Source organism: Populus alba, chromosome 3, assembly GCF_005239225.2.
Source record: "Populus alba chromosome 3, ASM523922v2, whole genome shotgun sequence".
Lineage (NCBI taxonomy): Eukaryota > Viridiplantae > Streptophyta > Magnoliopsida > Malpighiales > Salicaceae > Populus > Populus alba.
The window spans coordinates 21,497,859-21,525,237 of record NC_133286.1 but is presented as its reverse complement, the minus strand read 5'-3'; the positions used below and the strand labels follow the sequence as shown (position 1 = coordinate 21,525,237).

Below are 27,379 nucleotides of genomic sequence, written 5' to 3'. Positions count from 1 at the left end.
TCAGCGAACTACCAGAGGATATATGTCACGACTGGAAATTGAAGACGAGGGTTAGCACTGACGAAGAGGGAATTTTAATTCAAACTTACAAGAAACGACTGCGTTATGAGAAGGCGGCAAGAAATTCAATTCTAGTTAAACGGTTGCGTTTTGGGCAGCCCGGATAAAACAAAGAAATAACTAATTAGCCACGTGTAGCGTCTAGGATAAAAATAGGGAATAACAGAACTGAAGAAGGGATATAAATACCCCGCAAATTGTAACAGAAGGCATGCAATTTTACAACAGAATTCAGTATTCTTTTCCTCATTTCTCTCTCGTTCTTCACCGTGGGCAACACATGCCAGGCATGTGTAACCTTCTTCTCCCTCTCTTCTAAAATTCCCTTCCCTCTCTAATCTGCTAATCAACTGGAATCTGTTGATTTAACACTGGAAAAGTAACTCGCAGCAAAGTGGTATCAGAGCTTCATCTTTGGACCTCCACAAAATGCCTCCAGAAACCAGGTCCCAAGATGTGAGACGATGCGATGATTCCTTGGAAGCTGCTAACCAAAGAATCGATGGAATAGAAATCAAAATAAACTCACAGTCAGATGATCTTGGTCAACTCAAAGCCATGATAAAAGAAATAGCTACTCAGCAGATTGCAATAAAACATACCTTGCAAGCTCTCACTGGAGAGACCAGCTCATCGCAACAGCACCCTGCCCCTCATCAGCCTACAACGACATGCAGTCCTGGTTGGATGGGAGAAGGATCGCAAGGATCCTACAGGGCTCACAAACCTAAGAGGAACTTCCCTACCTTTGAAGGCGACGAGGTGCATAAGTGGTTGTATAAATGCAACCAATACTTTGACCTTGAGGAGATAGCAGAGCAAGATAAATTGAAGCTAGCCTCCTACTACCTGGATGGGTTGGCATTGTACTGGCACCAGAACTTCATCAGAAATTTGAAAGGACAGGAAGCTACTTAGGCTGAGTATGTGGAGGCCCTGTGCTGCCGGTTTGGAGGACAAAAGGATCCCTTGGAAGAGTTGACAGAACACAAACAAACTGGTGATCTCGAAGTCTATATCAAGGAGTTCGACATGCTATGGAATAGAGCTCAGGTAACAGAAAAACAAGCATTAGTATTTTTCTTGGGAGGATTGGAAACTGAAATTAAGAATTTAGTAAAGATGTTTGAACCGAAATCCCTCAAACAAGCTTATAACTTATCTAGGCTCCATGACAACACCCTCACCTACAGAAAAAACTCCCCACACTACTCAAAAAATCTAGCTCAGGCAAACTCTTATCAGCAAAACCAGAGATCAACCTACACCATCATCCCAAACAAACCACCTCCCAGCCCCACCTTCACTAATTCTAAGGCTCCCCAACCTGCTCTCCTACCCACCCCTAACCGACCACCTTTTAATAACCCTCCTGCTAACCTCAACAACCGACCTTCTAGACCCATCAGAACTCGAGAAATGGAGGAGCGAAGGGCCAAGGGCTTATGCTTTTGGTGTGATGAAAGGTTTGTGCCAGGACATAGGTGCAGAAATAGGAAACTATATTCCTTATGCATCCTTGCAGATGAAGAAGATCATTCTGAAGAGGAAGAAACCCTTGAAGCCATGAAGGAAGAAGAACTTACCCCTCATCTGTCATTACATGCCTTGCAAGGCACCACCGGCTGCCACACCATCAAAGTATGGGGTAAACTAGACAAGTGCCCTATATTAATCCTGATTGACTCCGGCAGCACTCACAATTTCCTTAATATTAACCTAGCAAACAAACACAATTGCCTCCTCACTTCCATCAAACCCATGCTAGTTGAAGCAGCCAATGGGGGCACCATGGCTTGTGCTCAAATCTGCAAGAACCTGCAGTGGAAAATGCAAGGCACCCAGTTCCAGGCTGATGTGTTTGTAATGGCCCTGCAAAACTATGATATGGTCCTGGGAATACAGTGGTTAAAATTGTTGGGTGATATACTAGCTAATTATGAGGACAAATGGATGACTTTTTGGTGGCAAGGGAAGGAAGTGACATTAAAAGGGGACCACCCGACTCTCACCCAGTCCATTCCATTAGAAGAGCTAAATGGCTTACTCACTAATACAACTTCCTGGGCAGGGGTGAACATTTGTAGCCTACGAGTGCTGGACCATGGGGACAACTCTATCAACTCCTGGGATGGACACCTCCCTACATTGCAGGCAGAGGAACTTCCATTGCAGACTGTGTTGGACTCTTACCACCATGTTTTCAGAGAGCCAATAGGCTTACCTCCAGTCAGAGAACATGACCACAGGATCCCACTGAAGGATGAACAATTAACAGTCAATCTAAGGCCATACAGATACTCAGGGCTACAGAAGGATACCCTGGAGAAACTAGTGGCTGAAATGCTTGAAGCTAGAATTATTCAACCCAGCCATAGTCCTTTTGCTTCTCCTGTGGTGTTAGTCAAGAAGAAGGACCTCACTTGGCGGTTTTGTGTAGATTTTCGAGCTCTCAACAAGTTAACTATAAAAGATAAGTACCCCATCCCTATTATTGATGAACTGTTAGAAGAATTGGAAGGGGCAGCCATCTTCTCTAAAATTGACTTAAGGGCAGGCTACCACCAAATTAGGATGGATCCTAATGATGTGTTTAAAACAGCCTTTCGCACCCACAATGGCCATTTCGAATTTCTTGTCATGCCCTTTGGGCTCTCTAATGCCCCAGCAACCTTCCAAAGTCTAATGAATGACATCTTTAGGCAACATTTGAGAAAGTTCATTTTAGTTTTCTTTGATGATATATTGATTTATAGCAAGAATCAGGTAGAGCATTTGCATCATCTTACTGTCGTGTTTGAACTACTCTGTGCCAATCAATTGGTTGCAAAGAAGGAAAAGTGTGTATTTGGCAGCCACCACATGGAATACTTGGGCCACTCATCACCAAAAGAAGGGGTAGCCACCGACCTAACAAAGTCCTAGCAATGGTAAACTGGCCTATCCCCACTACTATCAAACAACTGAGGGGGTTTCTGGGTTTGACAGGATACTATAGAAAATTTGTGAAGGGCTATGGGGAGCTTTGCAGGCCACTTACTCAGCTGTTGAAGAAGGATTCCTTCAACTGGACAGCATCAACCACCGTGGCCTTCAATCAATTGAAAGAAGCCATGTCCAAACCCCCGGTGCTAGCATTGCCAAACTTCGACAAGACTTTTGTTGTAGAGACTGATGCATCAGGTGTGGGAATGGGAGCAGTTTTGATGCAGGAAGGACATCCACTAGCCTTTATAAGCAAAGCATTGGGACCTCGACAGCAAAACCTATCAGCATATGAAAGAGAGCTACTGGCTATTGTATATGTTGTCACCAAATGGAAGCACTACCTAAGGGGCAGACATTTCTTAATCAGGACAGATCACTCAAGCCTCAAATTCTTACTGGATCATAAGGCGACTCATGAGGCACAACAGGTCTGGCTCACCAAGCTTTTGGGTTTTGATTATGAGATAGAATACAGGAAAGGCAAGGATAACTTGGCAGCTGATGCTTTGTCCAGGGTTTCAAGCACAGAATTAAGTGCTTTCACTCTGTCCTCGATTTCCACCAGCATTATGGAAGAAATCAAACAGACTTGGGTAACTGACCTTAACCTACAGAAAGTCATTGCAGAGGTCAAGCAGGAGGCCAACTCACATCCTGCTTACTCCTGGGTCAACAATACCCTCCTTCGAAAGGGGAAGGTCGTGGTGGGTAGAGACTCACCCTTGCAAACTAAACTTATAAGCTATTACCATGACTCTGCAATAGGAGGCCATTCGGGAGCCACTGTCACCACAAAGAAACTGGGGCAAGTTTTTTACTGGAGGAAGCTACAGAAGATAGTAAGGCAGTATGTGCGAGAATGCCCAATTTGTCAGCAGAACAAGACTGAGAATGTGAAACCTCCAGGACTTCTACAACCCCTGCCTATTCCTATTGCCCCCTTCATCGACATCAGCATGGACTTCATTGAGGGTTTGCCCAAATCAGATGGGAAAGAAGTCATCCTGGTAGTGGTCGATAGGTTCAGCAAATATGCACATCTCATTGCACTATCCCATCCCTACTCTGCATCTACCGTAGCTAAAGCTTTTATGGAGCATGTCTACAAACTTCATGGCATGCCAGCCACCATAGTCAGTGACAGAGATAGCATTTTTCTCAGTCAGTTCTGGAAGGAGTTGTTTAAACAGCAAGGGGTCGACTTACACTACTCTACAGCCTATCACCCACAATCGGATGGCCAGACCGAAGTGGTTAACAAATGCATTGAGGGTTACCTGCGCTGCATGACAGGTACTACCCCAGCCTTATGGGGAAGATGGTTAGGTGCTTGTGAGTGGTGGTACAACACTAATTACCATACTTCAACTAAGAAAACTCCCTATGAAATCCTCTATGGTATGGTTCCTCCCATTCACATTCCCTACATTCCTAAAGACTCCCCTGTGGAAGTCGTAGATCACTACCTCACACAAAAAGAGGACATGTTTAAAGAAATCAGAAGCAACCTATTACAAGCTCAGCACCGAATGACCCAACAAGCCAATAAGAAAAGAAGTGAGCGCAGTTTTACAGTGGGGAATTCAGTTTATGTCAAACTACAACCCTACAGACAGCATTCATTCAGTGCATAAAAGAGTTTCCCACAAGTTATCAGCTAAGTACTATGGACCTTATACAGTACTTAAAAAAATTGGCACCGTTGCATATAAATTGCAATTACCTGCATCAGCTACAATTCATCCAGTCTTCCACGTCTCTCAGCTCAAGCAACACGTGGGTCATCGTGAAGTCCACTCTGACCTTCCCAATCCTCAGCATCGCTCCCTGCTCCAACCTCTGCAAATCATCAACAGAAGAATGAGTAAACGAAGAAATGCAGCAACCACCCAATTACTGGTTTTATGGAAGGACCTACCTCTGACCGAAGCTACCTGGGAAGATATTGATGACTTCTGCTTACGATTCCCTGAGTTTCCCCTTGAGGACAAGGTGGTGTTCATGGAGGGGGCATTGTCACGACTGGAAATTGAAGACGAGGGTTAGCACTGACGAAGAGGGAATTTTAATTCAAACTTACAAGAAACGACTGCGTTATGAGAAGGCGGCAAGAAATTCAATTCTAGGTTAAACGGTTTGCGTTTTGGGCAGCCCGGATAAAACAAAGAAAATAACTAATTAGCCACGTGTAGCGTCTAGGATAAAAAATAGGAAATAACAGAACTGAAGAAGGGATATAAATACCCCGCAAATTGTAACAGAAGGCATGCAATTTTACAACAGAATTCAGTATTCTTTTCCTCATTTCTCTCTCGTTCTTCACCGTGGGCAACACATGCCAGGCATGTGTAACCTTCTTCTCCCTCTCTTCTAAAATTCCCTTCCCTCTCTAATCTGCTGATCAACTGGAATCTGTTGATTTAACACTGGAAAAGTAACTCGCAGCAATATAATCCTCACAATCGTGGAAAAAATCGGAGATACCAAAACCCTAGTTCTCTGCTCAGTTGTATCGAAGCAATGGCATGACATCGTCTCCAAAACCGAAACGATCTCTGTCAAAGTACTCCCTTATCCAAGCTGCGGCGATGGGTTTCCATGCTCGGAATCACACAACCACCTTCCACCATCAGAAGTTCCTGGTCTCATGAAAGTGTTTGCCAAGGTGAAATCTCTCAAGATTAAGTTATGCACTTTTCCAACTCTGAACCCACGAAATCAGGCCGATAACTTGTTGATGATTAAGGCCATGATTTATGGAGATGATATCCGCATCGACAGTTGCTACGCTGTTAAGGTTGGGTTTTTACGGAGAAGAATGATAGTAGCGATGGATAGGTTTTTTAACCCCATGTTGAGTCAACATCCAGTTTCATATGCAAGTGACGTATGTCTTGATGTTATATTACGGCATCGTCCTGGAACTTTGAGTAGCATAGTGATTTCTTTCGTTAAGATGCAGGATTTTTATGGAAAGAAGGTGTTTATGACCAGAAAGATGCGGGATTTGTACAATGGGAAGGTGTTTATGACCAGAAAACAGTTGGATGACTTTACTAATTTGCCACCAAACGCAAGTGTCGAAGGTTGGCTTGAGGATGCTCGGAATTCTGTTTATCAGCTTAAGAGCTCTATAAATAATGGTTGGTCTAGAGATGAATTGTGGCATGTTAAACATTGGGAATCATTCCATACAGGAGATACAGTGATGGGAAAAAGGTATATTGATAACCCCACCGTTTCGGAGATGTTCGTGAAAGAATTACTGGGGGCTGCCAAAGACGACGATGGCGATGAGAAACAGTGAATAGTAAGATTTGATCACTTTACTTTACTTCTTGTTCTATGAGATGATCATCACACACACACACATAATTATGTAACTTCAATGGAATTAGAAACTGTTTTTATTGAATATTGAATTATTTTTTTACGAAAAAGAGAATTAAACTTTTTTTTATCTTGGCTTGTTGGAATCCACTGATCTCTACAAGTGCTAAGTGATGAAAATTGTAATTTTGCGCTTTGATGTTTCATTTTCATATATATATGTACCTGTAGTTTTGAACTTTGATGTTTCATTTTAATTAGGGGCTTACCAGGAGTTATGTATTGGAGAACAGTTTCTACAAACAAGCTAGGCAGGGCATGGCGCCGCAGTCATTAGGGATTAAAGAGAAATTCAAGCTTCACATGAGGATTTCACATGTTGTTTATAGATTCTCATTGAATCTTGTGTTTTGACCTTATAAAAGAATTAAGCTTTAGTTTTAAGTATATTCAGTTTTAAATTGTTGGAGATATATATGAAACTATACTGCAAGTTAGTATTTTATATAGTTTTATATTTCATATTTTAGTTTCTATGCATGCATGCGTATCTTGAAATTATGTATCACCTGTTTTTATATACCTAGCAAATAGTTTTGATGCATGCATTGAGGAATTAATTGTGGGCAAGGTGCCCTGTGGTATTTTGTGGGGGAATTTGGCTCGCTAGAAATAAATTGATTTTTGATAATAGATGCCAAATTTAAATATGGTTTTTAGTTTGATTTTTCGTTGGATTTCTGGAGCTTTACTGATTTGTTAGACGTTTGCTCTATCTTGTGCTTTATTTGTTTTACACTTAACTCGTATATTATAGGCAGAGAGTGCATTAAATATTGTTGTTGAACTAATGGCAGAATCTCATTAAACATTCAGTAAGGCACAACAATATACTAATTGATAAGCTCCACATACCTCAATTTTATCATGTTAAATCTTGCAGATTATTAAATTTTCTATTAAGATTCCTAAATTTTATAATTAAAATTTTATGAGTATAACCAAAAACGTTTTCCTTTCAACACACCTCATCATGAGGCTTATCATCAAAAGCGTCGCCCTACGACACTTTTCTTGTTCCACATAAGAGCAGAACTCAATAGCAGATTATTTTGGCCAAGCAGGAAATTCATATAGAAGCTGCTATGGTTGATTGGTTGTAGTTCTCTTTTATAGATTTATAATTTGCCTGATTTGTCTGTTTTTAGTGAGCTAACATGCCATGTTTCATTTGTAAATTTTTAGCTTATCTATAGTTATTTTTTCTCTCCTGTTTAGCCATGTTTTTATTGGCTAAATCAGTTGATTAATAAAAATATTCTCTCTTCCATAAAATAAATAAAAAATAAAAATGATGGTTGTAACTAGAAACATTCCCTCGGACTTGGCTAGCTATATATATATGCATGCCAAATCATATATAACTGACTTTTAACTAAAAGATGTCCTTCAACAAATTGCGACAGGATTTTTCCTGGAATATTTCACTATAATTAGCAATTTAACTGGACACAGCAAATTGCAGACCATGAGCGAAAAGAATAGACATGGAGACTAGAGATCTTTCAGGATATTAATTGTCATTAGTTGTTCCTCTCTGTCTGCTTAATCTGTCATAGAAACGGCCATATATATATAGTAATAGGTCTAGAGAATCTCTTCAACTTGGAAACCCAAAGAGAGGTCATAGAAAAACATTAAGAAGAAATATTACTCTCCTAAAGCCATTATGGCTGCCACCAAAGTTGTTCTATCTCATGTTCTTGTTGTTCTAAGCTGCATTGCAGCTCTTCTTTTGTCCCAAGTGAGCGCAATTGATGGATTTGAATCACAAGAACTTAAGATTTGCGGGTTTGATGCGATATATAATATTGGTGATTCATTATCAAACACAGGAAACAAAATCAGAATAAATTCTAGTATAGCGGAAAGTCGCCTTCCTGACGGCACAGCTATTAGATCCTTGGTACCGCTTGACTACATTGGTAAGAAAATAATTTCTATTACTTTTATCCTTCTTTATTACATATGTTTTTCAAGCATAGTAATAAGAATCGACCTAAACTACATAGCTATGTCGCTAAACTGTTTATGCTTCTTCATTTTGCAGTGAAGTCGGCCGGTTTGTCATCCATCAAAGCTTATTTGAATACAAATGAAACGGACTCTCACAATGGAGTGAATTTTGCATTTTCTGGTGCTTCAACTTTACCAGCGAAAGTTCTTGTGCCTAAACTGAAGGTGGATGCTGGAGTTATTGTTAATACTCTTGGCACACAACTTCAATGGTTTGACAGATACTTAAAAGGATTCTGTCGAAAACCTAAAGGTTATTTCTTTCTCCTGTAGCAATAATTCTTGTATTATCATAAAATAAACTTGTCACAGTTAATATTATAACTAATATTAATTGTTTTTATTTTATGTCCAACAGATTGTAAGGAAAAACTCAAGTCGTCTCTCTTTATAATGGGAGAGATTGGAGCAAATGACTATAACATGGCATTTCACTTTGCCAGTAAAACAATTGAGGAGGTGAAAAGGATGGGCCTTGTATCTGACAACGTAAAATGCATCAAGAAAGCCATTGAAGTAAGTCAACGTACTCGTAAAACGAGTATTTCCATATCTGTAACAATATTGCGTTAATTTCTTAGCTAATTTTTTACTAAACCAACGTGATCATATTTGATTCTTCAATTAATTTGTTATTGCACCTCTGGCTGCACAGAAAGTCATTCATTATGGTGTCACTCGAGTTCTTGTCCCTGGAATCTACCGAGTAGGTTGTACACCAGGCTATGTTAGCAAGTTCGCAGAATCTAACACACTAGACAAATATGGTTGTGTAAAGGAGTACAACGATTTTTTCAACTATCACAATGATCTTCTGCAAGCAAAGCTTGAGAAATTGAGAATGAAATACCCTGGAGTGTCTATAGTATATGGTGATTATTATACTGCAATGCAGTTTGTTATGGACAATTACAAGAAATTTGGTAAGTATATTTGAAATCCCTTTTCAAAACTGCGTAGATATTGATACAAGTGGATAGAAACTGACATTTTTACTTGATCACTTGTTACTGCGCAGGATTTGAATATATAACTCAAGGTTGCTACATTGATCAAGGCAAGCCACCTTGTTCAGACCCTCAAAAGCATATGTTCTGGGATGTATATCATTCGAGCCAAAACTCAAATAAGTATATGGCAAGTTGGATTATTCAAGACATCGTCTCGAAGTTTGGATGCAAGTGATCGATGAAGTTTCAAGCTCCAAAGAGAAACTTCTTAATGGTTGCCCATTGTGTTTCAATTTTATTCTGTTTTCCTGCGAGAATGAGCTGAACCATAATGTACGTTAATAACTGATACCAGTTTTTAATTAATTTACTAGGATTCCTGATGCAACAAAACGATATGGATCATGCTATGTTGTGATGTGATGTGTAAAGGCTCTATACACACACACACACACACACAGAGTCATTTTTCATTTAATGGTACAAATTAATGTGCCAAAGTAAATTTCAATTTCACAAAGCTTTCATAATATAAAGTCATTTTTATTATATTATCTATGATCTTAAACTTTAATGTTAAGATGGTTATTTGATGCTTGGATTATTAACTATTTTCCCCTTTTAATCTCGCTTGATTTTGGTCCTATTTCAATGGCGCTCATAATGGGTCTATTAGTAAACTCTCAAGTATATAACTGGTTAAGACAAGAACAAGCAGCATCGATCCTACAGGTAGTGGTTAAGGAACTTGAGTCTCTTCCGCCTTATGATGGCACTAGCTGCATGTGAATGAAGTGATCCAATTGTTATGACCTCTTCCTAGAGCATCAAATTAGCACTTGGAAGAGAGTCTTAATTATGATTAGGACATTTGGGGTGAACATTTCGACAAGCCAAGCCATGAACACGTCTTTAGTGGATAATTACGCACGCCAAGATTTGTTGTTCTCACAGGTAGATATAAAACTTTACTGTCAGGGTTGGAAAAAAACACTTTCGTGAGAGATAAAGTTGGAAAAATGCACACCTAATCTTGAGAGATTAATTTTACAAAATCACCAAACATGGCCTTATCTCCTGAGAGAGTCCAGCAACCATGCTTAAAACGAACAATTATACTAGCTCGAGGTGTCAATAATACAATCACATCTTAAATGGCTTGAAGTTTACAAGCTCTGCACTCAAATGATCTCGTGTATTAAAATTAAAAAGACAAAAAATTATAGGAGCTAATCTAAAAAAATTGTTAATAACTTAACACGGTTAGGGGGGATTAATCCGATAAAACAAAAAACATATCCATCCAAATGACCAATAATTCAGAGTTGTTTGTATAATATATATATTTTCATAGTTGATTGTATAGTTTACAAAATAATAACAGTGTGTCTGCTGAAGCCGTAGAAACTTGGGAAGAAAGGCTATACAACCTAATCATCTGAATGGAGGCATCAAAAACCAGGTTTCTGCCTAATCTTCATGCAAGGCTGCCTGACACCACAAGCAGCTCTAATCTGGTTCTTCATACTACCAAAGGTATACGAGGATATCCGGTATTTGTTGGTGCAGTGATATCCCTAGACCTGTTTACAAGGTTGCACCAAAAGCTTTGAAGACTTGTCTTCTAGGAAGGGAAACAAAATTCTTAAATTTTCATCTGATGTCTATAAAAAAACATGTAAATCACAGAAAGAGAGGTTTCCAACTTAAGCTAAGGGTTCTGCAACTAATCCAGACAGTAGTTCAGCATTTGTTTTCTTCAAAATGCATGATTGAGCCAAGTGTTTCCTGCCTTGTCCAACATGAGATTTTTGCAGGGTCCCTGTTTTACCCACAGCTGAAAGTGATTTGAGAAGAGGAAATCCATGTCCAACCAAGTTTCCAATTCCTCATAAAAATATTTAAAGCTTTCAGCACTCCATCATCCATTACCATTACCAGATTACCACTCAAAAAGTTGAACAATACATGGCTGCTTCACTGCTCCATATTACTATATAAACAAGCTCCAATCACAAAGTTAAACAATACATGGCTCCTTCACTGCTCCATGTTACTATAAAAACAAACTTCAATGCTGACGGTGTAAACAATACATGGCTGCTTCACTGCTCCATGTTACTATAAAAACAAACTCCAATGGTGACGGTGCATCCTCTGTAGGAACAAGGGGAGTCATCAAACCAGTAATCCACCAAATTTTGCAGTGACAAGATCTTAATCTTCTTCTCATTGTCTCAGTGTTCCTGAATATCTGAAATCATAAAGCAAGAAGGGAACTCCGCAAGCTACTGAAGCAACCGAGCCAGTGTGGAAGAATTTCTTTCACTCTTCAATCAAATATGCATCCCTTTTACTTTGGCAACTCCTCAAATCAGCTACAAATGGTGTTAAAAGCAATTAAAACTTGGATGATTTGTCCTTGAGAACCTTTATAAATATAGGAACTTTCGGAAAAGAAGAGTAAGTTGATGATTGTCCTCGATCTGATGGTGTTCTTGACCCGCACCAGCAACCCTCTATAGGTTTTCCTTTCCATGAAAAATAACAGAAGCAGGCAGACAGAATCTTCTATAAAGAGGCTTCCCTATGAGCAGAGACCACTCTATCCCATTCAGCTCCTTTTGAGGTGGCCTCTCCTTTTCTAAGACCGAAAATAGAGCAATCACAAGTCCCACAACAATATACACCAGATTCAGATTCCTCTCCATAGTGACAGTAACCCAGCACAAGAAAGAAATGTTATTCATACTTTTGGATCTATACTGGTACAAATCTCTAGGATCTACCCCTGGAATTGATCAATCAATCAAAAACTCTTGGATATTAACCATATTCATATTAAGTACTACTCGAATGCCCCCTCTTCTTTCATATTGTCCATAAGCACTACTCAGTTTCCTTCAAGCATCACATTGTAATATTTCCTGTCCAATGCAAACTTGGATGCAGTTTACAAAGACACTTCAGGGAATCAACAGGCAAGCGTCAACATAAAGAAGATGATAAATTAGACATTTGACCAACCAGAACCATCAAATGCTCCCGGACTTGAAGTTCTTTGACATTAATCTTTTAAATTACAAAATTGCACATTTTTCCTATACATAACAATAGATGCATGAGGTAATAAAACCAAAATGGGATGAGCAAGAACTGCTTGGTCGAGAGAATTGGTGCCAAAAAAAAGGAACGACTCTGCAGGCATTTCACAGCCTGACTAATTGATGATGAATAGAAGGCATGCTTGAGATTTGAACCCACCTATTGAGTGTTGTAAGAACATGCATGTCCAAGTGAGACCTTGACTCCAGGTTCACCAGTCCACTGAGTCTTATTCATCACGATGCTCACACTAATGGGCATCAGAATCTTATCCTGCAACACACAATCCATATTCCACTGGTGTGACTGCAAACAACTATTCTGTATGTTAGGCATGAATAACATTTGCATGTACATGAAAAGCAAATTAAATCCCCTCTCTCAAATTGTTGTGCTTTTAGTAAATGCTATACTACGTTGCAATCAAACAGATGAAGTAAATACCTATTCAGCTTCCCAGAAGCGTGCTACCCATTGCTTTCAACTTTGACTCTAGACCAAAGAACTTTAGTCCTGCCAATACCAAGTCAGCTGTCTTCTTCTTCATGTGTTCAATTAATATTTCATCAAACACAATTGTCTTTGCTTCAGTCAAAATTTTACGCTGTCTCAAATCTGTAAATACCTTTCTTGCTTCTTCAATTGTCCCATGCTTGCACATACCAGAGATGATAGCAGAATATATAACTTCATTGGGAGTACAACCCTCCTGCATCATCTCATTTAGCACATCAATCACCTTTTCAGCACCACCTGTTTTACATGCATGAAGAATCGTGAGACTGTACTTGAACTCCATGGGCCCACTTTCAACACTGGCTAAGCAGTCACGAACAAGCATCATAGCTGCATCAATCTCTCCATTATCACAAAGCCCTTTAGCAAGAGAGCAATAGGCAGCAACAGAAGGGACACAGAACATCTCAACTATTTTGTTATGACTAACACAAGCCTCTTGGATGTTTCCATCTTCTACAAAACATATAATTGCAATGCTAAAAGTTGTTGAGTCGGGTTTATTTAAGTCCTTCATTTCACCAAAAAGTGACAATGCCCTTTTCATCTCTCCAATCGTCAGGAGAGCCTCCATAAGTATATTGTAGATAGGCACACTACTATAACCTTTTACTTTCAAGTCTTCAAACACTTCCAAGGCCATCATAGTTCTTTCTGGCTTCCCAACCACATACGAGAAGAATTTGGAGAGATCATCAAAGACAGAAAATCCCAACTTCTCCATTTGCTTAAGAAGCTTGCAAAAATCATCCATCTTTTTCATCTCCGCATAAGACATCAGCAAAGGATTCACAGTGTTAAAATCCCGTTCAAGACCCTCCTGAACTGTAACCTGAAAAAGCTTATGAGCCTTATCAACCCTCTTAACATTACAAAAACCTTCAATAAGTGAATTATAAATTCGCAGATCAGCCCTATACCCTGAATCCACTAAATCCTTCAATAAATCACAAGCCAACCCAATCTTTCCATCCACCACGAATGCCTCAACCAAAATCCCATAAATTCCTCTATCGATCAATATCCTCCTCTCCTTCATCTCCTTAAACACCTCATACCCTTTATCCACCCTCCCTCCTTTACACAGCGCCATAACCAAAGTCACATATGCCATCACATCCGGCTCCACCCTATCCCTCTTCATCTCCTCCCAAACCCTCAAACAAGCATCCAAATTCCCTTCTCCCGCCAACGCTCTAACCATTGCTGTATATGCAAAAACATCCGGTTTGCACAAATTTTCCCTCATTCTCCCTAAAACCTCCAGCATTTCCTCTATCCTCCCTGCCTTACACAACCCTTTTATCAAAATCATATAAGTAACACTCTCTTCCACCAGTCCATCCCTCCTAAAATCCTCATAAACCGATAATGCCAAATCCAAATGCCCCGTCTTAATCAATGAATCCATTATCCTATTATACAGAAAAACACGCGGTTTAACCCCAAATTTCACCATCTTTTGATACACATAGTAAACTCTAAGTCCCCTATACGCATCCGAATGCATTCTAATCAAAATTTCAAACTGTTTTTCCGTCGGTGGCTTCCCTTGTGCTTCCATTAATTCAGGCAACTGATCAGCAGCTCTAAAAAGATTGCTCCTGTTCAAATTATAAGCAAAAGCATTATAACTAGCAAAAGTATGCTTAAACCCTTTCTGTTTACCTGCCCAGTGAAAGAACTTTGTCGCTAACTGAGGGTTGTTTTCGACCTTCAGCACTTCGGCAACCAGGTCCGGTGTCACCCTCCGTAGTTTGCAGAGCTCTGTCACCACTTCTGGGCCCCACTGGTTCCGGTTCTTGCGGAATGCGTCGAGGATGAATCTGGCAATGGGGGAGAGGCGTTGGGAGAGGGCGAGGGAGTGTCGTGATCGTGGAGATTGAGGTTTGGGAGGTTGTGGCTGGTGGGGAAGGTTTTGCTGTGGGTCCCATTTGTGGAGATCGAATGGCTTGAAAGGGGTGATGGGGTTTTTTGGAGGTTGTGGTTTGACGGTTTGACGGTTTGTGAAGAGGCCACCGCGGACTACAGGGCGGTTTTGTGAGGGTTTACGGTGGCCGTAGAAGAAGTAGGGTTTAAGTGGTTTTGACGGTGGCGGAGATGGCGGTTGGGGTGGCATTTTTTGTAAATTTCAAGGTTTGTTTGGCAGTTTACTTGTGTTATTGTTATAGCACTTCCAGGTGTTCTTACTTCTTAGATGTTGGACGGATGGAGATTGGTAAGAAGAAAATAAATGGGCCTATTTGGGCCGGAAATAAAACCTATAATAGTCCACAAATACAACAAATTCTAGCCCTTTAACACAAGCCCAAAGCTTGGCTTCAAGTAGCAGCACGTGTCACTAACCCACTTGTTGAATTTGCTCACCGTCCGATTGGCGACCTGACGCCGGAGATCAACCCAGCCGAGAGATCCTGGATCTAGCATCTTGTATATGTCTGTCCTCCTATACTATTTGAATCATTAAATCATCGGAGTAATTTATTTGTTATTGAATTAATTTGTTTATATTATTTTTGTGTAAAAATATATTTTTTAATTTTAACTTAACCAAACTTAATTAAATTATCCGGTTTGTTAGTCAATTATGCGCCAAATCGTAAATTTATTGAATAAATTTATCATTAAGTTTAATAATTATATTCCAATACCCAATCTTAAGATAAGCTTTTTTACGTACCTCCTTTTTTTATGGATAAAATTCTTACATAATAATAAAAACAATTCTACAACACTAAAATATTTTTTGGTTTTAATATACATCAATAAAAAAAATCATTGTAAATTCGCACAATGTTTTTTTTTTTTCCTAGTCCTTTAAAATTTTACTCTTAACTAACCAGTATTGCTTTTTTTTTAGTTTAGGACTAAGTTATAAATAGATTGGAAACTTAAGGACTAAACATATAACTTCAAAAACTACAAAGACTAATGAATTAGTTTTGTTAAATTGAATTGAAATGGATATTAATTTACCACCGTCTTATTTTTATTTTTATTTTTGTATTTAAAAAATGTGTTTGGATATATTTTAAAAGTATATTTAATCAGAAAAATTATTGAATTGATATTATTTTAATATTTTATAATTTTTTTAATGTATTAATATAAAAAAATTTATAAATTAATTATTTTTATATATTTTTAAAACAAAAATTAAAAAATAATTTGCACCGCTAAACAAGTTAATTTAATTAATAATTAGTTTTTAGTGATTAATTAATTAAAATAAATCTGATCAAAATCTAATAGGATTAATATCAAATTTTATTTTTTAAAAAATAATATTATTTTTATAAAGGATAAACTTGGTTGGTGATTGATTTAGTTTAAAATCTAAGTTATGGATTTTGATTGGATCATCATGTTTAGGTTAATTATAATTTGTTTTTATAAATAAAAATAACTTTTATTTTTGTTAAAAGTAAATAAATGATCAATGGAGTGTAATTAAGTTTTTTTATCAGATCTTATACAGTCAACCCGAATTCTTCACCAGATCACTAGGTTTTTATCTTTTCTTATTTTTTTTAAATCCAGCTTGATCGGACCGGGTTTTAAAAGAGGTGTAGATGTTTTTCTTCAAGACATTCCCTTTTTTTGTGTCTAGTTTTGTGGTCACTCTCTGCTCCAAACTTTTCTCTACCCTCGAAACCCTAATCTTCGAGTTCACAGACAGATTGATCACTCCATCTCTCGAGTTTTGATTCTCTAGGAACCCCAGAAGAGGTGAGATCGATGTATCATCATCCTTCGAGGTAAAGGCAGCACCTTTTCAACTTTCACTCTCTATCTCAGGTTAGGGTATTCATTTGGAGTTCATCTTAGGGTTTCAAATTTTCAGTCTTTTCTTTTTTTGTTGATTGGTGAGGTCTTTAATTGAGTTAGTCTCTTCTCTTAATTTGGAAAGTAATTCAGATAGTTAATGGACTATTAATGTGTAGATCTTGAATATGATTAATGCTGTAGAATAAACAGTCATTATTGCTCTGATGTTCATTGTTTGAGCCTGGAATTTGTTTTGCAGGAGAGGTTATTGAAGCCTTGCCAACCATATTTAGTTTTGATTAAAACAGTATCATCTTTAATTTTAGTAGAACCCTTTTGAGTCCCATCTTCTGAAAAGATATGTCGGCATCCAAATTGACAAAGAAACGCCGTATTTCGGATGCCTCGGACAGATTCATCCAGTTACCGGATGAATTGATCATAACCATCTTGAAGAAAACTAGAGACCCCAAAACCCTTCTTCGTTGCTGTTTAGTGTGCAAGCACTTGCAATCCCTTGTCTCCAAAGTGGATGCAGTCTCTCTTAGATTCTCATATCCAGGAGAGGCAGGCGAGTATCTCCCTTGCTGGAAATCACATTACCACATTCCGCTATCAGCTATCCCTGCCATTATGAAAGTGTTTTCTTATATGAAATCTCTTAAAATCAAGCTCTGCCTTTGCCCTTCACTACTCACTTGTTATGGAGTGCATCGCGGACATGCATTCAAGTACAAGCTGAAGGCAGAGGATATGAACGATAAAATGCACACTCATCTGTGTATGGCTATTGAAGTTGGACCATTGTCAAGCGATAATAAGGGGATGTTATCCCATAAACGAGACTGGTTCGATATGGAAAAGGTCAAGAATCCTCTGATGATGTCCTTTTTTCTTGTAATATTAAGTCATCGGCCTAAAACGCTGAGTAGTGTGGTGATTTTGAGTACTGGAATAGAGAGGCATGGTTTGAAACGTAAGGTGCGGCATAGAACAGAAGAAGGGAAGGTGTTTATGGAATCTGAACAGATGGCCAGATTTTTCACTTTGATTTCAAATACAAAAGTGAACAAGAGCTGGCTTAAGAATCCGCAGAATCTGGTTTGTTGGATTAAAAAGGGTGAGCAAAATAATCATCGGGTAAGAGAGATGTTGTGGCTTGTTCATAAATGGGAAGGGGAGAGATGCAATGTGAAGAAATCAAGTATAAAGGAGAGAGATGTGCAGGAGCTGCTGGGTGCTTTTGATGAGGACGCCAACAATGATGACAAACAATGAAAAATTAGACCTCTTCTGACAGTAGTAACATGATCACAACCCAAGTTCTAGGTTTGTTCTGTCTAAAGTTAGCAAATACTCTATGCTTTAGTTGAATGGTATATATTTAATTGTTACTGTGTGGAATTTCTGTTTTCTTAATTGCGAATATAAGCATGGTTTTTTTCGCAAGTTCAGGGATGGAAGTGTGATAAATTGAAAAGGTGTGAAAGATGGTAGCTTACAGCATGAATAGCATCCTGTTGAGCATTGCATTCACGATCAACTTCCATATCAATTTGCCTCAGAATTTGCATAGATGAACAGCACAACTGTTTATCCAACGTACTGTTCTTGGTAAAGGAAAATTGACATGGCAGATGAACGCGGCTTTGATGCGTTTTAAGGCGGGAACATTAACTTGGTAGTCTGATTCAATAACACACCAACACCATATCTTACAGCCTCGCAGTTGCAGCAAAAACAGGGGAATGAAATATATTTTTGCCTATATGATCTTGTGTTCGAGCTTCCTTTATTATTCGTATCTGTTTCCTAAAATTGCTGACACTAGATGTGAGATTTGTACCTGCTGGCCATGGCAATTGGCTAATAGCATAGTTGGACTATGAACATGCCGTAGGGAGCAGCATGGTCTCATCTTCGACAGTGCAAGTGTAATTTTGAAAGATTTACAACTTTAAATGTTGATTTGATTCATAACGAATCCAGCCCATATATTAACTTAAAAAAGAGTAAGATACGATATTGGTGCATGGGACGCAATGCTAATTGTCATTGCTATTAAATCCCCAATCGGCCAATCTATCTCGTCCTGTCCCACTTCCGTCTCAAAAACTAATTCCCCTGTGTTTTCACTGTACAATAACGATTTTGCACTTTAAAAACCGGAGTGAACGCACACGGGTAAAATAGTATTTTCACATTTCATTGCATGGTGTAATTACGCCCATGCTCTTGGAAAAATAAACAAGGCTGCTAATGTTTGAGAGGTGTTTTCAACTTTTTTTTTTTTTTGTATATTTTAATTACCAAATAGCTCGTGGGGTAACTCTTTTTAACCTAAGGCCAAGAGGACTTTTTGTGTTTTTTGACATTGGTTATTTTGCAACTATCACATAGTCAAGGGTGTTCTAGTTTTTTTTATAAATAAAAAAAATAACATGCTAGCAAGTGAAAGACAATCGTGTTTTTTGATGCACCAGATTCATCTTGATGGCTGTTGGTACTTTTTCGAAGCGACATTCAAAACATCGCGTCACCTTTTAAACAGTGGGCTAGCACATGTCAGCCACAAGAACACGACGAAGCTCCGGTGATAATTTCCCCTCTCTTTTCTCTCTTCTCTATCTTAAAAGGTGTGCTAACCTTGTAAAATTAATTTTTTAATTGTATTGAATTTCATTTATTTGTTTTCAATTTCATTCATTAGCATTTAATTTTTATTCCTATTTATTTTGCTTTTAATCTTTTTTCTAATTGGGTTTTATTTTTCGATTTCATACCTAATCATTTGATTTTAATTTCTTTGTTTTTTGTGAATGTGATCCTCATTTTTATGATTATAATTCCTTTTATTTTGAGATATCTTCTTGATTAATTGTTTTTTTGGCAATTTCATCCCTCATTGTTTAATTTTATTGTATTTTCATATCACATTTGATGTTTTTTTTATCATGCTTTTAAAACCCGGCATAGAAGTTGACCTCTTTCATGTCCTGAGTCATGGGTGGGGTTGAATGACCGAGTTTATCGAGGTCAATTGGATTTTTTATTATACAGGAAGTAAAAATATCATTATTTTCATAAAAAAAAAAAATAGCAAAAAAAAAAACCAACGGGTTTTAACATAATTTTCTCCTATCTAATCACTTGATTTTTTATTCAACTAAAAAGTAAAAATTAGTATTAATTTCATAAAAAAAAATAATGGAGAAAAAACTCAACAAACTTGGGCATCAAGTTATAAGATTCATATGTCAACCCCCTTGGTTAAGTCAGGTTTTGGAAGTCTTTTTTATTTTTATGTTTTTTTTTAATTTCATTTATTGATATTTAATTTATCAAGATTCTTGTGTCGTTATTTTTTTTTAATTTTTCTTTTATGAGATAATCATGTTTCTGATAATCCAGGGCACGAGTTTGGAGAATTATTTTGTGTCAGCTTTGTCATTTTCTTAAACCCTTCTTTTAATAATTTTATTTAATTTGATTCTTCAATGTTTGATTAATTCCAAATCATCCTTTATTATTTTTTTTCATTTTTTTCTTTTAGGGTTACCTCGATCTCATGTCTTAAATCGCAAGTTTGGTGAATTAACCTGGTTTAATATAGTTTTTTTTCTCTCTTTTCTTAATATTTTCCTATAATTTTCAAAATAGCCTAATTTTTCAATTTGTTTATGGTCATTGCTTTTTCAAATTATTTTTTTTATCAAATCTAGTCGGTCTAATGACCCAAATCTCAAGTTTTTTTTAAAAAAATCAATCAAGTTTTCTTAACTCAGTCAACTCAATGACTTGAATCTATGTTTTTTTAATAGATTTTTTGTTTTGCAAGGGCCAAAATATATAGTAGGTCCTAAAAAATTGTCATTGCTATTAAACCCCTAATCAGCTAATCTATCGTCCCACTTTCGTCTCACAAGAAAGACCCCACGTTTGCATGAAAGGTGTACGTATGATTTATGCATTCAAATCCCAAATTTTATATATTTTTATTGTGTTTTCATCATGTTGTAAATGATTTGGGATATTGGAGATAAATTAAACAAAAATTACTTTACCATAAAAGAAAAGATTTTTAGGTTGATATTAGATAATTGATCTAAAAGAATAAGGCAATGAAGAATGTTAAGATACAAGAATTTGTACAAGAAGGTATGATGTTTATGACAGATGAACAAATTCGGAAGTTGTGTATAGAATTAAGTGGCTATACCATTCCATGTATCAAATAAAATAGTTTTTTTAAATAACTATTTTAAATTATTAAGTAGCATTATTTCAAGAAAAAAATATTTATTTTTTTTTAAATATCATTATTTTAAATTATTTTTTGAAGTAATTAAAAATATGAGAAAAAATAATATTTGTAATCCATGACATAAAATACCTATACCTCTGGGTTGAAATATATTTTTAAATTCCGATTGAGATCAAGGCAATGGGCCGGAAAACCCAACAAAAAAAAATACAAAACATTATCAAAACACTATTGTTTTTCCAAAAAAAAAATCTATAATTTTTAAACATCTCGAGTTTTTTATCAGATCAAATTGAGTTAATCATTCTCTATTGTTTTCTTAACTCGAACTAATCCAAAATCCAAATCAGAATCTTGAGTCATCTCGTAGGCCGATATAAGTTTTATAACTAGAGATTGACATGTTAAGGCAAATAATTTTTCTTTTATTATTGTGATTATTATTTCAAGTTTCCTCCTAGGAAAATTCTGAGAAAATAAAGGCAGGTAATGAACTGCCAACGACAAATAATAACCTTTTTCTACTGTCAAGACTGATTTCTATACATGAGAATGGCAGGTAAAGTTTTCTATTTGAAAAATAAGGTGGCCACGCACACAAAATGGACAAGAATCCTCTTCCTAAAGGTAAATGTACAGAGGCGCTTGGATCATGATCGGGAAGAACCAGTTCTAACTGACCACATACACGGCGATGAGAAGCCTGCTTGATCTTTCTTTTCTCTCCTGATTCTTCCCTTCAGGAAAACCCACTGTTAAAACAGAAATGAGAAGAAGCAGCAATCACGCCAGGAATATGGATCATGCTTCCACAAGCAACCCTGGAGGAGAAAGTGGTGGAACAGCAGCTTCATGAGATGCTGCAGCAGTTTCTAAACCCAAAACCTTCCTAGCTGTTGCCTGATTCTCTCTGCTTTTGTTGGTCTTTCTTGAAAGCATTGATTCGGAGGCAACTGCTCTTGATGAGTTACTACTATCCACAGATGCTAAAAACTTGTCCCTTGAAAGTGTTGTCGGAGCGGATTCAATAACAGAGCTGAAGACGCCTGACTCCCTTAAGCCCTGAATTATGACCTGAAATATACAAGCATGCATTTGCCGATAAAGAAAATGGCTAGGACAGTTGATGCGCGCGCGCATCTTTTCCCCTAGATGGAAAGGACCAGCTAATTGATTGCACACATCAATTTATTTTCCCGGATTGTAAATCACCATTTCCTCCATCTTAATTCTTAATTCTTAACCTATGAAATCCTTTTGATCTGTTCTTTCTTTTAGCAGTAAGCAATTAGCTATCAGTTCCATGAAGAAAAGAAGCTGCTAAGCCTTTATTGAGTAAGCCCTCGTATGTCAGGATCAAGAAGACAAATTACCATGTAATCTAAATGCTTTCTCCTTCCTACTTATTTCCATGTTTTGGTTATTAAGAGATGAACAGTTTGAAAAAAGAGAAGTATATTTGGTTGTCTTTCGTTTTATTCTGCAGATGTGTCTTAGTCTAGCTTACCATGGGAGAATATATGCGAGTTAAAATGCCCTTCCTCAGGAGTTTCAATCTCAAGTCTTTGTCACCCCATACGACATGTTCACGGTACCTAAAACAGAATAAAACACCATCAATGTGTTGTCATGTTTCCAGAAACGTGCAAATGCAACAAAGGAATAGGAAATGGAAGTTTCTTACCAGTTCAGCATTTCCTCCTCGGTTGCAGTTGATGCAATTATGAAGGCCTGCAATAACATTTGCTTGCTAAGAATGAAGATTTGTAGGAAAATGGACCCCAAAACAAATGAAATTGCTCGAAAACAATGTTCTAGTAATAAACTTAAGCCCTTCTATTCTGCTATCGAATTGAGGCATGGGAGAATTGAAACAAACTGAAGTCTCTCTTGTTCATAGAAGATTCTCAATACCAAAACCCTAGCTAAGAAGCAGTTATCCAGGTTTTACCTCCCAGGTTCAAATAAGAATCAATAGTTATGAAAAAAATCCGTAAGATAAAAAACACCCACACGATCAGCATTCCCTCTGTGAAATGGTACTATGATACAAACTCTTGATTAAAGAACTCAGATCTTGTTTCTTGGAAACAGACTGACTTTCAGTTTTTGCACTGTGTAATGACATCGTAAGCCATAAACTACATGCCTCCTTTATCTACAGAATGGAGCAGGGAAACCCTTCTTCTCCAGAATATCATTATTAGCCAGCTATGCATAGTGGCCACCACCCAGTATTGGGTCTTGGATAAATGCAACCTGGCCTCCCAGTCACTACTTTATATGAAAAAAACAACGAACAAGAGGTAGCTCTCATCACATCACCATTATCAAACTTCATTACTTGACATCAATCCAACTTGGCCAGTCAATGTTATTGTATGGCATAAAGAATGAAGTAGCTGCCTGGCATCACCATTACCAAAAACATATTACTTTGTCAGCCATTTTATGTCATGTCCCTGTAATCTGTATGCTACACTACCACCATATACATAGTGATGTATGGCAAAGAAATGCAACCCCTCAGAAATTTCTCAATAATATTCACTTACTGTTTTGAAACAAAAAGTGAAAGGAACAGTCCAGAACAAAATCATCCCGGCAGATTCCATAGGTCCAAGTCCAAAATGGTTTCTCCTTTGAAACTAGATTCTTCAAAGTTAAATAAAAAAAACGCCATGCTCTAAATTAAAAAACTAATCTAGTTCGATTCCCTTTGCTCAAATTGGAGACAGTAATTTTTATAATCATATTCTTTCTGCTACCTGTCATGAAAAGGCAGTAGCAGAAATGAGCAAACAAGAAAAGTATTAAGAGAAAGATCTAAACTCACAGATCTGTCAAAATCCAACATAAAGCATCTTTTGACATCCTCCGTAGTAGGCTTGCAGCCACACCGATCACGTCTAGAAGTCAAATCAGAAAATTTGGAATACGTGTAATGTAGAACAGCAGCCTCTTCCAATTTCACCTCACTGATAAAATTCATAGAACAAATGAGTGTTTGTTAGAAAGCAAAAGTTCTGCTCATGCCACTATAAATTATCAATTAAGGAATAGCAGTGCCATAATAAAAAAAATCAAGAGCTCAGATCAAAGGAAATAACATTAGCATTAGTTGCAAACCAAGAAACAAAAGGGGGATGCAAGACATTTAAAAATACTTCTATTGCTCACAAATTACTAACATCTATCTATACATGCAAATACACAAGTGGCCCAGAAAAGGAAGAGTATATGCCAAGCATATAAACACGCTTGCCAGTGTTTGTGCACATGGGTGAATTATAAATGTATCAACTATCAAGCCCTCTGGTTTCATGAACAGGATTATATTGTTGTTTTCATTTTAAGAATCCATATAAAATTATCCAATTAACATACTTTGGGGTTTTCATATAATTGTGCCATCTGTGCGCGCCATTAGGACGTAGGTGATCTTGAACTCGAGCAGCTGATTTCCCATTTCCATAAGTTAAGAAATAGTTTTGATTGCCACGAGTAGATTCCTTGTACATTCCGAAGTACGTATCCTTTGGGAGATGGTCATAATTCCTCTTGAACATCGACACCTGTTAGGATAGATACATGAATTTATGGAATACATCATGCCTTTATCTTTAAATACATGCAAACATTGACAATACAAAGCATTGCAAGAAAACTAAATCCAGCAACTTATTGTTAGAAGCTAGAACAACGCAGGGTACGTCATTATTTCAAAATTTCTTAGAAAATAGAAGTCATCTACAATCATATATTCCCTTTCTATCTCTGAAGTTTACATCATTAGAAGCAATATCTCTCACATGTCAAAAGCATCAAATTGAACTTAAACCCAAAACAGAAGAACTTCTAACTTTAACTATGTATAACGATCAAATACATAAGACTTTCAAGCACATAGAATTTAACAAAACCAGAGTACCAAATACTGCATTCATGAAATTCATCATGTTCCAGTCAAACTGCTGAACCTCAACATTAAGTTAGAGAGATTTACCTCGCCAAAAGGATCCTCAATATCATCTCGTTCAACACTGCTCTCCTGACAAATAAAACATCAACATAATTTAAAAAGAAAATAGTTGAGAAGTATTAACAGGACTGACACTTTTACATTTATAAATCCCCTAATCGGCATTATCACAAACATAACATTCCACACAGCGTGACTCACATAATTTGGAAATACAACCGTATCCACATTTCCAGGAACATCAAGAAGCAACTGCCTCAAAGAATATTCACGGGCACCAGCAGGGTGAATCAGTTCATCAGTGTCAAGATGAAGTATCCAATCCATGCCTGCATCCTAAAATTTTGTTTTTTGTGAGAACTGAGTGTTAAAAATGATTTGTTGTTACTGGAAATAGAAATTGTACTTCTATAGATGAGTAAATAGTGTTGCATAATGCATACCCTTGCCATGACAATTGCCATTTCCATGTTGAGAGACTGCTTCACAAAAAGCTCATAGTTGCATGGTTTGTAAAAGAAATTGGACAGCCATGTCTCATTCCATATCCGACTGATCAAGTAAAGAGGAGCATATAAAAAATGAAGTTAAACATACACCCTAAATGAGGCAGAAAATAGAAATCACATGGAAAATTTTCAAGATGATTAAGTTTGAATACATCAAGAAATTGCATTTTCAAACAGACTAAACACTAACAAAGATGTAGAAAGAGAATCATCAACATTATAGCTTTAAGCCAAAGTGAAACCCTTTTATTTTGCTCACTTTTCGATGACAATGAAATAAAGATCTTAAGTCGTTTTCTAACTGTATTCATCCTCCAAACATTTCCAACTAAACTTCTGCTAAAAGCCTAAAAATGGGTGCTAGATGGAAAAAAGACGAGGAAAATTACTCCCTGTTTTGCTTCAAAATGAAATAGAAATGAATGAAACATCATCTTATGAAAACTAGCTGACCTTTTAGCCTGTTGCTCCTCGAGCTCTTTTGTTCTATAAATCAATTTTACTCCCTGGGAAATCAACAAATAGTTCATACCAAAAGATTCAGAACAAAAAACAGGAGAAGCTCCAATATGACAAGAAAACAAACAAACAAAAATAAATTAGCAGAAGCAAAAGTTATGTTAACTCACAGGAATTGATTCCAAAACTTTAGACACCTTAGGAGACGCGGCCTTCCCTTCCAAAAAAAGAAAAAAGGTCATCACCCCCATAACCTTATGATAAAACATCCATGGTAGAATCTGATCTAAATCAGCTGAAGTACTCGTTGTGATACATATCTGCACATTGATTATCAAGCCTACAAAATGTCAGATAAAATCATTCAACTTACAGCCAATTGCCACATGTCATCAAGTCTTTCATTCTCAAAATCAAAATAGCATCAACATCGTCAAAGCTCAAAGCTTTCCCTCATTTCCTTCTCTCGTCAACCAAAGTAGCAAACAGATCACAGATAATTTTACTCATAAAATAACCATGAAACAAATCCTATCACTTATCACAAAATTCAGTTCCTGAAAAGAAAAGACAGAGAATATTAATACTAGCATGCAAACAAGAAGAGTAAATCACTCAGTTTCATCTCCCAATTATCTTGCAAACCAGGATCAGCCAAAACACAAGTGCTAAGAGAAAATATAAAAACCGTATAGTTAATCATTAATTATCCATAATTAACAGAAAAAACTCACAGAAGCCACCGTAATTCAATCAACCCAAAACCCAGGCCCACAAGCCAACATGACCCCAAACACAAAACTCAAAACCAATCAAACTTCAACAAAAAACCAATTAAAATTCAGCAAAAACCAAACCAACCCGGAAACAAAAAAAAAACAAACAAACAAACCTTAGGCCTCAAATCATCCTGAAAATCAAACTTCCAATCCCGAAAATAGGGAAAAGAAGGTGCCCCACCAATTCCAAGACTAGAACAATCAGATGATTTGTGAGCTTTAGGCGATAAAACTGACGACTCCATGCCAGGGAAGATCTCATGGTTCTGAATGTGAGACCCTTGTGGGGCCCAACGAGAATTGGCAGTTATGGGGTCCATCATGAAGTCAGAATTCCCTTTCCATTGGAGGATGAAAGCTAAGGCTGCAAGAGAGAGAGGGAGGAGTGTCAGTAGGAGGATTAGTCTTGACGTGAAGGATTGTGTGGAGATGGTGGTGGAGGAGCGGAGGGAAGCGGTGAGGTGGTTGTTGTGGTGGCTAGGCATGGTGGTTGTAAGAGAGAGAGGATGTCCTTGGAGTGATAAACAGGGGAGAGTTGGAAAGGTAGTTTACTTCAACTGCCTACTGGCAGTTAAGTCATCGGGAAAATTATA

General features: G+C 37.3%; 4 protein-coding genes and 1 long non-coding RNA gene across 11 annotated transcripts; 2 read left to right on the top strand and 3 right to left on the bottom strand.

Moving 5' to 3' along the window:
- Nucleotides 1–200: 200 nt before the first annotated feature.
- Nucleotides 201–5,496, bottom strand: LOC118054322 (uncharacterized). Its single transcript, XR_004688495.1, has 5 exons — nucleotides 5,293–5,496; nucleotides 4,967–5,070; nucleotides 4,772–4,887; nucleotides 663–1,095; nucleotides 201–544 (listed from the first exon to the last, which is right to left on the bottom strand). It is a non-coding gene; the product is annotated as an uncharacterized lncRNA (long non-coding RNA).
- A 2,611-nt stretch (nucleotides 5,497–8,107) lies between these two features.
- On the top strand, nucleotides 8,108–9,639 carry LOC118054606 (acetylajmalan esterase-like). Its single transcript, XM_035066239.2, has 5 exons — nucleotides 8,108–8,363; nucleotides 8,489–8,707; nucleotides 8,813–8,970; nucleotides 9,110–9,377; nucleotides 9,473–9,639. Exons 1-5 carry the CDS (start codon nucleotides 8,108–8,110, stop codon nucleotides 9,637–9,639), a joined length of 1,068 nt encoding a protein of 355 aa, XP_034922130.2.
- Nucleotides 9,640–11,302: 1,663 nt separating this feature from the next.
- On the bottom strand, nucleotides 11,303–15,207 carry LOC118054314 (pentatricopeptide repeat-containing protein At4g20740). Of its 5 annotated transcripts, none has more exons than XR_004688491.2 (3): nucleotides 12,954–15,207; nucleotides 12,669–12,815; nucleotides 11,303–12,331 (listed from the first exon to the last, which is right to left on the bottom strand). XR_004688491.2 is itself a non-coding variant. In XM_035065842.2 (2 exons), the coding sequence occupies exon 1, from the start codon at nucleotides 15,142–15,144 to the stop codon at nucleotides 12,958–12,960; it is 2,187 nt and encodes a 728-aa protein (XP_034921733.1). In that variant the 5' UTR covers nucleotides 15,145–15,207; the 3' UTR covers nucleotides 11,303–12,825; nucleotides 12,954–12,957. The 5 variants fall into 5 exon arrangements, 3 of the variants coding, with proteins under 3 accessions (XP_034921733.1, XP_034921732.1, XP_034921734.1); XR_004688493.2 differs by having other exon boundaries at nucleotides 12,669–12,782; XM_035065842.2 differs by having other exon boundaries at nucleotides 11,303–12,825.
- A 1,307-nt stretch (nucleotides 15,208–16,514) lies between these two features.
- Nucleotides 16,515–18,242, top strand: LOC118054309 (uncharacterized). 2 transcript variants are annotated; one of them, XM_035065825.2, is made up of 2 exons: nucleotides 16,515–16,823; nucleotides 17,053–18,242. In XM_035065825.2, the coding sequence occupies exon 2, from the start codon at nucleotides 17,154–17,156 to the stop codon at nucleotides 18,069–18,071; it is 918 nt and encodes a 305-aa protein (XP_034921716.1). In that variant the 5' UTR covers nucleotides 16,515–16,823; nucleotides 17,053–17,153; the 3' UTR covers nucleotides 18,072–18,242. The 2 variants fall into 2 exon arrangements, with proteins under 2 accessions (XP_034921716.1, XP_034921715.1); XM_035065824.2 differs by having other exon boundaries at nucleotides 16,516–16,783.
- A 3,219-nt stretch (nucleotides 18,243–21,461) lies between these two features.
- Nucleotides 21,462–27,379, bottom strand: LOC118054308 (glycosyltransferase-like KOBITO 1). Of its 2 annotated transcripts, none has more exons than XM_035065823.2 (11): nucleotides 26,900–27,379; nucleotides 26,178–26,327; nucleotides 26,002–26,054; nucleotides 25,483–25,591; nucleotides 25,241–25,375; nucleotides 25,064–25,108; nucleotides 24,445–24,632; nucleotides 23,894–24,035; nucleotides 22,742–22,788; nucleotides 22,565–22,652; nucleotides 21,462–22,131 (listed from the first exon to the last, which is right to left on the bottom strand). In XM_035065823.2, exons 1-11 carry the CDS (start codon nucleotides 27,269–27,271, stop codon nucleotides 21,859–21,861), a joined length of 1,602 nt encoding a protein of 533 aa, XP_034921714.1. In that variant the 5' UTR covers nucleotides 27,272–27,379; the 3' UTR covers nucleotides 21,462–21,858. The 2 variants fall into 2 exon arrangements, with proteins under 2 accessions (XP_034921714.1, XP_073264411.1); XM_073408310.1 differs by having other exon boundaries at nucleotides 26,178–26,219.

Excerpts from the sequence above, each read along its gene's own strand:
- LOC118054309 (XM_035065825.2), top strand. The coding sequence starts at position 17,154 with ATGTCGGCATCCAAATTGACAAAGAAACGCCGTATTTCGGATGCCTCG.
- LOC118054606 (XM_035066239.2), top strand. The coding sequence starts at position 8,108 with ATGGCTGCCACCAAAGTTGTTCTATCTCATGTTCTTGTTGTTCTAAGC. Across the intron at positions 8,708-8,812 it reads ATTCTGTCGAAAACCTAAAG|ATTGTAAGGAAAAACTCAAG; the intron begins GTTATTTCTTTC and ends TATGTCCAACAG. Across the intron at positions 8,971-9,109 it reads GCATCAAGAAAGCCATTGAA|AAAGTCATTCATTATGGTGT; the intron begins GTAAGTCAACGT and ends CTGGCTGCACAG.
- LOC118054308 (XM_035065823.2), bottom strand. The coding sequence starts at position 27,271 with ATGCCTAGCCACCACAACAACCACCTCACCGCTTCCCTCCGCTCCTCC. Across the intron at positions 25,376-25,482 it reads TGGCAATTGTCATGGCAAGG|GATGCAGGCATGGATTGGAT; the intron begins GTATGCATTATG and ends ACAAAATTTTAG. Across the intron at positions 22,132-22,564 it reads CTCGCATATATTCTCCCATG|GTCATAATTCAGGGCTTAAG; the intron begins GTAAGCTAGACT and ends TGTATATTTCAG.
- LOC118054314 (XM_035065842.2), bottom strand. The coding sequence starts at position 15,144 with ATGCCACCCCAACCGCCATCTCCGCCACCGTCAAAACCACTTAAACCC.